Raw genomic sequence first — 13,827 nt, 5'->3', positions numbered from 1 at the left:
GTTACATGCCGCCAGAAAGTTAGCAGTCCTCGTGCACCTTGTGAGAAAACACAGCACTGGAGAGGTTGGGAGCTGTTAACTGTGCATAGCCTGTGGATGAGCGAGAGCCAGTTAAAATGCCTCAGGGCTCTAAATGATCTTGCGAGTTAGCTGTGCCTCAAGGGAAACAAGCTCGATTCAAGGGTTAAATACATAACTTTTTAAGTACTGGCTACTACATCTACGGCTTCCAGGCTATATGGCACCCCTTGAAAATTTGCACGAATTTTTACGGCGGAACAAAAGTGGGGAGTAATATACAGAGTGAAAATTGCGTTAATGTAGATAGTGATGCTGTTTGCAACTGCTAGGTGCGAAGCAGTGCTGATGGAAGTTATCGTTTTCTGTCGTTCTTCCGTCGCTAACTTCACTATTACTATGCTCTTCTTGTATAAAGTCCATTCCTTCGATAAATGAAAGGCTCTTTCTTTGATTACCACATGCGTTTCGCTTCTTTTATTTTTGAATCCTACTCCGAAGCCAGCAACACTTTCAAAACAGTTGTACAACAGACACGACGCGAAGAATAGTCTTTGGGAGACACATGACGAGAACTATTTATTCCTCGCTCAAGCAGATCCAACTTCTTCGCCTACTTGCAAGAAAGGTTCGTAACCCCTAATTTTGAGGATGGTGGATTTCCAATTTACTGTGACTTGCAAAGGAATAAGGCATATCGTATCTCATTCCGTTAGTTAATGAAACAAAAAATCATTTATATAAAAGAAAAGCGGTTAAAGGAAGTTGACTGATGCCTTTAGCTGTAAGAGTGTTGTTGAAAGTAGTCTACCTGAGCCATTCCCATATACACTCCTGGAAATTGAAATAAGAACACCGTGAATTCATTGTCCCAGGAAGGGGAAACTTTATTGACACATTCCTGGGGTCAGATACATCACATGATCACACTGACAGAACCACAGGCACATAGACACAGGCAACAGAGCATGCACAATGTCGGCACTAGTACAGTGTATATCCACCTTTCGCAGCAATGCAGGCTGCTATTCTCCCATGGAGACGATCGTAGAGATGCTGGATGTAGTCCTGTGGAACAGCATGCCATGCCATTTCCACCTGGCGCCTCAGTTGGACGAGCGTTCGTGCTGGACGTGCAGACCGCGTGAGACGACGCTTCATCCAGTCCCAAACATGCTTAATGGGGGACAGATCCGGAGATCTTGCTGGCCAGGGTAGTTGACTTACACCTTCTAGAGCACGTTGGGTGGCACGGGATACATGCGGACGTGCATTGTCCTGTTGGAACAGCAATTTCCCTTGCCCGTCTAGGAATGGTAGAACGATGGGTTCGATGACGGTTTGGATGTACCGTGCACTATTCAGTGTCCCCTCGACGATCACCAGAGGTGTACGGCCAGTGAAGGAGATCGCTCCCCACACCATGATGCCGGGTGTTGGCCCTGTGTGCCTCGGTCGTATGCAGTCCTGATTGTGGCGCTCACCTACACGGCGCCAAACACGCATACGACCATCATTGGCACCAAGGCAGAAGCGCTCATCGCTGAAGACGACACGTCTCCATTCGTTCCTGCATTCACGCCTGTCGCGACACCACTGGAGGCGGGCTGCACGATGTTGTGGCGTGAGCGGAAGACGGCCTAACGGTGTGCGGGACCGTAGCCCAGCTTCATGGAGACGGTTGCGAATGGTCCTCGCCGATACCCCAGGAGCAACAGTGTCCCTAATTTGCTGGGAAGTGGCGGTGCGGTCCCCTACGGCACTGTGTAGGATCCTACGGTCTTGTCGTGCATCCGTGCGTCGCTGCGGTCCGGTCCCAGGTCGACGGGCACGTGCACCTTCCGCCGACCACTGGCGACAACATCGATGTACTGTGGAGACCTCACGCCCCACGTGTTGAGCAATTCGGCGGTACGTCCACCCGGCCTCCCGCATGCCCACTATACGCCCTAGCTCAAAGTCCGTCAACTGCACATGCGGTTCACGTCCACGCTGTCGCGGCATGCTACCAGTGTTAAAGACTGCGATGGAGCTCCGTATGCACGGCAAACTGGCTGACACTGACGGCGGCGGTGCAGAAATGCTGCGCAGCTAGCGCCATTCGACGGCCAACACCGCGGTTCCTGGTGTGTCCGCTGTGCCGTGCGTGTGATCATTGCTTGTACAGCCCTCTCGCAGTGTCGGGAGCAAGTATGGTGGGTCTGACACACCGGTGTCAATGTGTTCTTTTTTCCATTTCCAGGAGTGTATATATAAACACACGTACGCACGCACACACATACATTTCACAGAAAATCTAGAAAGAACGCATTGCCCTTCCACAGCCAGTCAGTCCAAGAAGTTGCTTAGAACAGGCCTAATCAGAAGTGAGGGAACGGTCGTCCCATCCGTAAATTTGGAAAATTGTGGTAAGGTCTTATGGGACCAAACTGCTGAGGTCATCGGTGCCTCGGTCCCCAATCTTACACACTACTTAATCTAACTTTAACTGACTTACACTACGGGCGATACACACACCCGTGCCCGAGGGAAGACGCGAATCTCCGGCGGGGGAGGCCACGCGGACCGTGACAAGACGCCCGAGACCGCTCGGCTACCTCGGGCGGCCCGCGCCATCCGTTTCGCGCTTTATGTGATGAAATTAGGAGTAAAAATCGGGAGACAGTTTAGTGAGGTGACCAGCTTTTCCAGCAATTTGCAACTGTTACTTAATTATGTCCGTTGCCGCCACTGCTGTTACAGAGACTGTATTGCTTTAGTAAGAAAGTAAACGTACCGCCTTCAGCTACAAAGCCTTATTTATACTTTAATACAAGGCGCATTTCGAGAATTGAGCCCTCGTCTTTAAGTGCTTGATCCGTCTACATCATTCCTTGAAAACAGGTTACTACTGATAACGTTGTATTGTTGTAGTCCTCAGTCCGAAGTTACTTTGATGCAGCTCTCCATGTTATTCTATCCTGCGCAAACAACTTCATCTCCGAATAACTATTGCATCCTACTTCCTTCTGATCTGTTTAGTGCATTCATCTCCTGGACTCCCTCTTCAATTTTTACCCTCTACATTTCCCTCCAATATTGAATTCGTGATCCCTTGATGTCTCAGAATGTGTGATATCAACCGATCACTTTTTCAACTCGGGTTGTGCCACAAATTTCTTGTCTCCCTAGTTCCATTCAGTATTTCCTCACGTGTTACGTAATCTCCCCATGTAATCTTCAGCATTCTTTCGTAGCACCACTTCTCAAAAGCCACTATTCGCTTCTTCTCCCAACAAGTTATCGTCCGTGTTTCACGTCCATACGTGGCCACACTCCATACAAATACCTGATACCTTCTAACACCTAAATCTGTATTCGATATTAACAAATTTCCTTCTTCAGGAATGTTTTTCTTGCCATTTTATATCCTGTCTACGTCGGTCATCATCAGTTATTTTTCTACCCAAACAGAAAAACTCATCTGCTATTCGCAGTGTCTCGTTTCCTAATCTAATTCTACATCTACATCTACATTTATACTCCGCAAGCCACCCAACGGTGTGTGGCGGAGGGCACTTTACGTGCCACTGTCATTACCTCCCTTTCCTGTTCCAGTCGCGTATGGTTCGCGGGAAGAAAGACTGTCTGAAAGCCTCCGTGCGCGCTCGAATCTCTCTAATTTTACATTCGTGATCTCCACGGGAGTTATAAGTAGGGGGAAGCAATATATTCGATACCTCATCCAGAAACGCACCCTCTCGAAACCTGGCAAGCAAGCTGCACCGCGATGCAGAGCGCCTCTCTTGCAGAGATGCGGGCTTTAATCGTGATGTGTGTGGAAGGATCTCAGAGGCTAGTTAAAACGTCAGGTTGCCATCTGAACGCTTATTTCTGCCTGTGGGTGCTGTGTGGATGATGGGGATGGAAAGCCCCACTACCAGGCAAGACAAAGCGAGTCCTTTGGTCTTATCGTTCTGTTTATCCTTGTGAGCTGTCCATCCTCAGGCACGCCAGCTCCAAGACGCGCTGCAGTGGAAGGGGGGGGGGGGGGGGAGGTCCAGTGAGCGGCAGTAGCAGTACAGTCTGAAGCACTTTGAATACTTTGCAGGAAAGCCGTGTTGCATTTTTCGTTTTTCAATATTAAATGTAGAGGTAATTGTTGCCTTCCACGGCCATCACGGTATCAAAACAAGGACTGAAGAATGTATGATGTAGGGCAATAAGAATACACTGTTTGGAGTTTGTAAACTAAACTTTCTTTGTTTGTACTTCAATAATTTGTCTATCTCTCTCTCGCCTGTCAGTATCCTAACGGTAGCGGCGCTAGTGGGGGGCATATTAGCCAAGTACAAACTTTTTACGCTAGAAACGTTCTTGTCATTAATTTTTTACAAGTTCAGTACATTCACATCGCGTTACAGGAGTTGATAGTTATGTCATTTGCTTAAGTTTGCTTAAGTAAAATATAGACTAGCTACGCATTTGTTTTTGCTGTGTGTCTCCTTGAAAATAATGGCGATTTCTGGAATAATGAAATAAAATCGACAAACTTTTAACGAATTACCTAAAAAATGTTAAAGGTGTCATATGTTGGTGTGCTTGCAGGGTATGCATTGTGGTATTAGTCGTTGCACATTCAAAGCGCCATATTTAAGTGTCTCTTCTTGAAAAAGGCGGTATTTGCGTAATACTGAGGCAAAATCAACAAATTGCCTAAAAACCATAAATAACGTCACATACTGGTGATGAAGGCTACAGCGAAACTAATATTTGCACATGTTGTCTTAAAAAAGTTGGAAAACTAAATCACAAAACCTACGTTGTTGTCTGTCTTCTGAAGAAGTGGGGGAAATAACTACTAAACCCATTTTTATGTGTATATTCTTAAAACGTTAGGGAGAAATTGCCAAAATTGCAGTGAAATCTGTGTCTTCTTAATAAATCAGTAAAACTAGCCACGAAACCGAAAATAGTGTCATAGGTTGTAGAAAGCAGCATTGGATGCGATACTCTGCAAAACATTTGTGAAAACTAGGGCAGTGCACCTGGGTGCCATACTGTACAAGAAATATGCAAGCTCGCCTCAGTTTACTGCTGCTGGTGCTCGAGTGAGGTACAGGCGACGACTAGCAGGTGCAGGGCGCCGGAGATCTATCACTAATAACATAGTGTGAGTGCGAGTGTCCTATTCAGCTATCATCTTGGCTATAAATTGTAGTAATTAACATGACAGTATTATTGGCCATTAATTGTACTATCATGACAGCTGTTGTCCATTAATTACAGTCTAAATAAACAAAACATGCCGGCCGTGGTGGCCGAGCGGTTCTAGGGGCTACAGTCTGGAACCGCGCGACCGCTACGGTCGCAGGTTCGAATCCTGCCTCGGGCATGGGTGTGTGTGATGTCCTTAGGTTAGGTAGGTTTAATTAGTTCTACGTTCTAGGGGATTTATAACCACAGTAGTTAAGTCCCATCGTGCTCAGAGCCATTTTGAACCAAACAAAACATAAAAGAACAACGCCTTCTATTTGGCCACAAATCGGTTTTGCCCACTACTAAGGCTATTTGTTATATTTTTCAATTATTACGTTTAATTGGCTGATGAAAGGTTGGTGCTCTATGGGTAAAACATTTTAATCATTTTTTTCACATGAACAGATACGTCTTACTAAATTGTACACTGCCATTATGTATTTTTGAAGAGAGGAGGGCACCCATTTTGGAAACGAAGTGCTGCATGTTAATTAAATTTTGTGGTACAGAAGTTGCAGTTATTAAAGGTTTCAACAAATCTTTGTTCTGAATATGAAAATATTATTCCCATTCACATTATAAGTTGTGATGGGCCTCCATTTGTTTTTTTCCTAGGTGTTCTTACTGTGGGTTGTGTGCACATCACATTTCAATAGATACACTTCACGTCCTTACAACAAATATGTGCTCTCAGTCTGGACTGCTGTCAGAGTAGTGCAGTAGTGTCCAACAGCCATTGTGCCCCTCCTGTCCTTTTCTACATCTTGTTTTGCTGCAGTCACTCTACTGAGGCCTCTGCTGTCCCCAGAGGGCGCTGTGGCAGGTGCCAGAAGACATGTTGCCCCGATCTCGCGCCACTGCGGACATTGCATGGCGAATGTGCAGATCTGGATCACCCCTGAGGAATTTCTGCGAGGCACTGTATCAGTTCATAACTAACGCACCTCTGGATTCAACTGAAATGGTGAGTACATCCGCCCACCGGCTCAGGTCAGTTTATAGATAACAGCTAAGGATGATGCTTGTGTAAACCTGCAGTTCTAATGAATAAGATATATGTGTCTCATTGGTCCCCTACTAAATTCTGGTGAGCTGTTTCGTGATTGGCCAACTGTCTCAACTGGAGCTACTAGCTAGTGGCAAAATGTGGTAAAGTTTCGAATTTGTTGCCCTCCTATGTACATGGTCTACTCAAATTAACCCCTCGGTGGGCGCGGCTTTCATATTTCTGTGAGAGGGCGCGTTGCGTCTTTTGCACCGCAATTAGTTTTACATTTTTAACCTAAGGAAAAATAATCATCCTATCAGTAATAAATAGAAAAAATGCATCAATTTCTTTTTCCGTAATTTCAGCACTTACTTTTGGGCCTGGCAAAACTTTTAGGATGTTCTTGGCCTTGGTTTTAGGAGAAGAAGGAAGCAGTACACTTATCTAAATAGTTTCTTCATATTTTCCTACGTAAAATCGGTAATCCTCTGTTTGTTGTCTCCCCTCTTCAACCAGGTGGTCATCTGTTTCTGTGTTGATTGTTCGGAGTCACTGCTGTGGTTTTCTTCTACAATAACTTCCTCATCTGACTCAGATTCACTTGAATCTCACAATTGTTGTAAGTCTTCTTCTGACAATTCTCGCAGTAGTTTCTCATAGCCTTCAGGACGTACAGTTAGACGGTGCCTGTAAAATGCCTTATTTTTCTCCATTCCCACACTTTTATGAGAGCTAATGAAAAACGTGTTTTTGTGAAAGTAATATATTGTAGCAAATCAATATCCTAGAGTAAAAACAAGTTATGAAAATTGCATATGGGAACTTCGATTCGAATATTCATTATATACTAATATAAAAGAAAGATTTCCTTGAGGCGAAAGTATACAAAATACTTACATCACAAGGCGTAGCGGCGAACACACCGCAAACGCAACACTCACGTTTCAAACAACAATAGCGACCAAACCACTGAAAGCATGAATAGCGCAAATGTAGTAAGTGGTGACATCCGTTGAGAACAACAAATACGTATCTGGAAGTGGACGCAACTGTAACGCTATCTATGATACTGACAGAGAACTGAATCTTGCGGCTATCTGCCGCAGGCGCGCCCACGGAAGGGTTAATGTGACCATCACGTATGTTCGACGTCAACGTGAAACAACCAATAAGAGACGGCACATGGCTGCAACAGTAATGAAGTGTATATAAAGTGTGTCCAGTGGACGAGGAAAACAGTTCAGTGTTGTCGTAACGTGGAAAAATGTAGCGATTTATCCAACGTGCAAAAGGTAGGATCATTGGCTTTCGGGCCAAGGATCGAAGCATTTCAAAGTGGCCAAGTTTGTAAACTGTTGACAAGCCACCATAGTTAAAATATACCATGCATGTCAAAGTAATCAAAGTAACGTATCCAAAAGTGGCGTCACGAACCATAGATGACAAAAACGAACTATGGCTGTGTACGTTTGAACAGACCAACAAAATGAACCAAAGGGTCTTCCAACAGTGTCTACTCAATGATCATTCACCTGACGTTGCTGCGTATGGACCTCCACAGCAGGCGCCTGGTTGATGCACCCATGCTGGCTGCTGTTCCTCAGTGACAAAAGCCGTAATTTGCATACCAATAGCGCAAATAACGTCCACTGAGTAGCTACAGATGTCTTTTTGGGAATAACCACGTTTTACGTTCCTTCAGGCTGAAATCAAATACTCTGCAACAACCACTGGAAGGCTTCAGGCCAGAGGAGCGAGCGTTATGATATGGGCGATGTTTTTGTGGGATTTCCTGGGTAATCTCGTCATTCTGCAAGGCACAATGGATCAGTGCAAGTACGCAGATATCCTTGGGAACCATGCCCACCGCTAAATTAATTTTTTTCCCTTCAACATGATGGCATCTACCAGCAGGACAGTGCAATGTGCAATACAGCTCACAGTGTACATGTATGGTTTGAAGAGCACCAGGGTGTGTTTGCCATACTCCTCTGGCCAGCAAACTCCCTGGATTCAAACTCAATCGAGAATCTGTGAGCCCACCTCAATCTGGCTGTTTGCACCATCGATCCTCAGCCAAGAAACCTAGCGTTGCTCTCCATGGCATAGTGGAGTCGGCAAGGCTCCACATCCGTATTGGTACCTTCTGGAACCTCGCCGACTCTCTTCCCGCATCTTTTGAAGGGGATTGCACTGGAAAATGTGCTTATTCAAGCGTTTGACACATGGTCACATTAATGTTATTGGACAATGTATATGTGCATGACCATTGTCCCTTCTGTCATTAGATCCACGCTGTGCTCTGCTGCCTCGGTGAATAGCATTGCTTACTGCTTGAACTGAGGTAATATCTGGATGCTGGGAAAATCTGTTACGACTCCTCAACAGCCTCATGATGCATTCTGGAGAAAAGGTGAGTCAGCCTTCCTGTCTTACGTGAGGTACTAGCTAGTGACTAATCATGTGCAGACTTGGGGCATAGCTACCGAAAATGTGCAAGCTGTATTCCCTCATTAGACTCTCGTCACCTCGTTGTGTACACCAGCATATCTTCTTAGCTTGAGTGGCTAAGCATGGCAAAAGTGCTGACCTTGCCCCTCTTAAGGAAGAAGTGCAACGCATTATTCCAGATTATCAGTGGTTTTATGCTGCACTCAGTCTTCCTGATGAGTAGGCCTGCTCGCCAACTCAGCTGAATTATTGGACAATTGCAAACCATCGTACATGAGCAGATTTGGCACACCCTGTGGACAACATGTGACACCACGTTCCAGTCGCCCATAGGCATCACTCTGTAAATTGGTGAGTAGACATGTGTCTCAGTTGAGATACTAGCTAGTGTCTAACAATGACACATGTTTAGAAGTGAGCAGATAAGTAGAACTTCCCATTGTCTGAACTGAGGCGCTACCAGATAAAAAGCATGGCCTATGTGCAGCTCTGAGGAACCCATGGGGAAAGCAAGTGTGGTCACATCTTGCTTGATTATGAACTTCATGTTGAGCTGTGCTAATCTGGTGAGTATGCCTGTCTACTGTCCCAGCTGTGGTAACAGCTAGTGTAGAAGCATGGTTGTTAAGGATGAAGCCCAGAGTATTCCTGAGGAAGGCCTGAGTGTGGATGCTGCAGTGCCTCTCTGACCTTCTGCTAGACTCTGATGACCGGCTACAACTGCTTGTCTAAAAACTCAGTTCCTATGCTAGCTAGTGTTGCACATGTACTGACTTAAGGACTCACTATGTTAGAAATGTGAGGCTAGTCTCCGTTCGTTTCTGAGCTCTCGCTGGACCTGCTGTCCTGATAAGTTAACTATGTTAGTGACCAAGAACGGCATATAATCAGCTTGTTGGGCTACTAGCATGTATACGATATGCCATTTTCAACTTTCACATGATCCTCATGACAGACCCAGGTGACCTCAAGAGTAGATCTGCATATTGTCACAGCTGAAGTAACAGCTAGCAGGTAATGGAGCTGCAAGTACAAAACTATGATTGTGCTGAAGATGACTTAAGGGGCCATTTCCACTTTTCCATCAGCCTCCTCCAAAATTCTACCGACCTAATTTACATACTTGCTATCGTCCCAGCTGAAGCACAAGCTACTGTGGCACAAGTTCATTTTTTGTGTGTGATGTAGACGTGTGAGGCTACGTCTCAGATGCTCCCTGCCTTCATGGAAGGCTTTGCGGACCTGATGGGAAAACTTTTGCCATGTCAGTTACAGTAATAGAGAGTACTTAAAACTGGTGCATGTGCTAACCAGGTGCCTTCTTACGAATAACAGGTTATGTCCCAGTTTCTCATCAGCCTCATGCTTGAGTCCGTGAATCTTATTAATTTGCCTACTCATTCCCTCAACTGGGAATGGCTAAGTGTGGTGCCTGTGCAGGTTTGTACAGATTTGTGGCTACCTTGATGTTGATGTGTATGACTAATTACCAGTTTCTCACCAGCTACACTTTGCTGACGTGCAACATACGCCTGTGTTATTGCCTCAGTTGTTGTGACAGTTACAGTTTAAAGGAGTACTGAAGCATATGCGACCCTGCGGGCTTCTTGGAGAAGACTTGAAAAGATATATTCTAATACCTTACCACTTTCATGCTGTAATCTGGTGAGTTGGTGAGGAGACCCATATACACTCTCAGATATGGTATTGTTGTTGTTGTGGTCTTCAGTCCTGAAACTGGTTTGATGCAGCTCTCCATGCTACTCTATCCTGAGCAAGCTTCTTCATCTCCCAGTATCTACTGCAACCTACATCCTTCTGAATCTGCTTAGTGTAGTCATCTATTGGTCTCCCTCTACGATTTTTACCCTCCACGCTGCCCTCATATACTAAATTGGTGATCCCTTGATGCCTCAGAACATGTCCTACCAACCGATCCCTTCTTCTGGTCAAGTTGTGCCACAAACTTCTCTTCTCCCCAATCCGATTCAATACTTCCTCATTAGTTATGTGATCTACCCATCTAATCTTCAGCATTCTTCTGTAGCACCACATTTCGAAAGCTTCTATTCTCTTCTTGTCCAAACTATTTATCGTCCATGATTCACTTCCATACATGGCTACACTCCATACTAATACTTTCAGAAATGACTTCCTGACACTTAAATCTATACTCGATGTTAACAAACTTCTCTTCTTCAGAAACGCTTTTCTTGCCATTGCCATTCTACATTTTATATCCTCTGTACTTCGACCATCGTCAGTTATTTTGCTCCCCAAATAGCAAAACTCCTTTACTACTTTAAGTGTCTCACTTCCTAATCTAATTCCCTCAGCATCACCCGACTTAATTCGACTACATTCCATTATCCTCGTTTTGCTTTTGTTGATGGTCATCTTATATCCTCCTTTCAAGACACTATCCATTCCGTTCAACTGCTCTTCCAAGTCCTTTGCTGTCTCTGACAGAATTACGATGTCATCGGCGAACCTCAAAGCTTTTATTTCTACTCCACGGATTTTAATACCTACTCCGAATTTTTCTTTTGTTTCCTTTACTGCTTGCTCAATATACAGATTGAATAACATCGGGGATAGGCTACAACCTTGTCTTACTCCCTTCCCCACCACTGCTTCCCTTTCATGCCCCTCGACTCTTATAACTGCCATCTGGTTTCTGTACAAATTGTAAATAGCCTTTCGCTCCCTGTATTTTACCCCTGCCACCTTCAGAATTTGAAAGAGAGTATTCCAGTCAACATTGTCAAAAGCTTTCTCTAAGTCTACAAATGCTAGAAACGTAGGTTTGCCTTTTCTTAATCTAGCTTCTAAGATAAGCCGTAGGGTCAGTATTGCCTCACGTGTTCCAACATTTCTACGGAATCCAAACTGATCTTCCCCGAGGTCGGCTTCTACCAGTTTTTCCATTCGTCTGTAAAGAACTCGCCTTAGTATTTTACAGCTGTGACTTATTAAACTGATAGTTTGGTAATTTTCACATCTGTCAATACCTGCTTTCTTTGGGATTGGAATTATTACATTCTTCCTGAAGTCTGAGGGTATTTCGCCTGTCTCATACATCTTCCTCACCAGATGGTAGAGTTTTGTCAGGACTGGCTCTCCCAAGGCCGTCAGTAGTTCCAATGGAATGTTGTCGACTCCGGGGGCCTTGTTTCGACTCAGGTCTTTCACTGCTCTGTCAAACTCTTCACGCAGTATCGTATCTCCCATTTCATCTTCATCTACATCCTCTTCCATTTCCATAATATTGTCCTCAAGTACATCGCCCTTGTATAGACCCTCTATATACTCCTTCCACCTTTCTGCTTTCCCTTCTTTGCTTAGAACTGGGTTTCCATCTGAGCTCTTAATATTCATACAAGTGGTCCTCTTTTCTCCAAAGGTCTCTTTAATTTTCCTGTAGGCAGTATCTATCTTACCTCTAGTGAGATAAGCCTCTACATCCTTACATTTATCCTCTAGCCATCCCTGCTTAGCCATTTTGCACTTCCTGTCGATCTCATTTTTGAGACGTTTGTATTCCTTTTTGCCTGCTTCATTTACTGTATTTTTATATTTTCTCCTTTCATCAATTAAATTCAATATTTCTTCTGTTACCCAAGGATTTCTACTAGCCCTAGTCTTTCTACCTAGTTGATCCTCTGCTGCCTTCAGTACTTCATCCCTCAAAGCTACCCATTCTGCTTCTATTGTATTTATTTCCCCCATTCCTGTCAATTGCTCCCTTAGGCTCTCCTTGAAACACCGTACAACCTCTGGTTCATTTAGTTTATCCAGGTCCCATCTCCTTAAATTCCCACCTTTTTGCAGTTTCTTCAGGTTTAATCTACAGGTCATAGCCAATAGATTGTGGTCAGAGTCCAGATCTGCCCCTGGAAATGTCTTACAATTTAAAACCTGGTTCCTAAATCTCTGTCGTACCATTATATAATCTATCTGAAACCTGTCAGTATCTCCAGGCTTCTTCCATGCATACAGCCTTCTTTTATGATTCTTGAACCAAGTGTTACCTATGATTAAGTTGTGCTCTGTGCAAAATTCTACCAGGCGGCTTCCTCTTTCATTTCTTTGCCCCAGTCCATATTGACCTACTACGTTTCCTTCTCTCCCTTTTCCTGCTACCGAATTCCACTCACCCATGACTATTAAATTTTCGTCACCCTTCACTATCTGAATAATTTCTTTTATTTGATCATACATTTCTTCAATTTCTTCGTCATCTGCAGAGCTAGTTGGCATATAAACTTGTACTACTGTAGTAGGTGTGGGCTTCGTATCTATCTTGGCCACAATAATGCGTTCACTATTTCCTATTTTCCTATTCATTATTAAACCTACTCCTGCATTACCCCTATTTGATTTTGTGTTTATAACCCTGTAGTCACCTGACCAGAAGTCTTGCTCCTCTTGCCACCGAACTTCACTAATTCCCACTACATCTAACTTTAACCTATCCATTTCCCTTTTTAAATTTTCTAACCTACCTGCCCGATTAAGGGATCTGACATTCCACGCTCCGACCGGTAGAACGCCAGTTTTCTTTCTCCTGATAACGACATTCTCTTGAGTAGTCCACGCCCGGAGATCCGAATGAGGGACTATTTTACCTCCGGAATATTTTACCCAAGAGGATGCCATCATCATTTAATCATACAGTAAAGCTGCATGCCCTCGGGAAAAATTACGGCCGTAGTTTCCCCTTGCTTTCAGCCGTTAGCAGTACCAGCACAGCAAGGCTGTTTTAGTTATTGTTACAAGGCCAGATCAGTCAATCATCCAGACTGTTGCCCCTGCAACTACTGAAAAGGCTGCTGCCCCTCTTCAGGAACCACACGTTTGTCTGGCCTCTCAACAGATACCCCTCCGTTGTGGTTGCACCTACGGTACGGCTACCTGTATCGCTGAGGCACGCAAGCCTCCCCATCAGCGGCAAGGTCCATGGTTCATGGGGGGAAGGATATGGTATTAGTTAGTAGCCAAGTATGGTACATTTGCAGATTTGGGGGTGTAGATATGTTGGCCATGTTTCAGTTCCGCACCAACCTCACAGTGGGTTCTGTTGTCGTAATGAACAGATATGCCTATCTTCTCAGTTGAGGTATTACCTAGTG

General features: G+C 44.6%; 1 protein-coding gene across 2 annotated transcripts in view; it reads left to right on the top strand.

The window, feature by feature from the left end:
• LOC126278201 (lipase 3-like) overlaps window positions 1–13,827 on the top strand; it is a 163,021-nt gene that overhangs the window by 109,022 nt on the left and 40,172 nt on the right. For both annotated transcript variants that reach the window (XM_049978122.1, XM_049978123.1), the window contains exon 6: window positions 6,065–6,220. In XM_049978122.1, the coding sequence (XP_049834079.1) occupies window positions 6,065–6,220 (156 nt within the window). The remainder of the gene's footprint in view (window positions 1–6,064; window positions 6,221–13,827) is intronic.

Source organism: Schistocerca gregaria, chromosome 6, assembly GCF_023897955.1.
Source record: "Schistocerca gregaria isolate iqSchGreg1 chromosome 6, iqSchGreg1.2, whole genome shotgun sequence".
Taxonomy (NCBI): Eukaryota; Metazoa; Arthropoda; class Insecta; order Orthoptera; family Acrididae; genus Schistocerca; species Schistocerca gregaria.
Note: the sequence above shows the minus strand (reverse complement) of the source record. Positions and strands in the feature narration are given on the sequence as shown.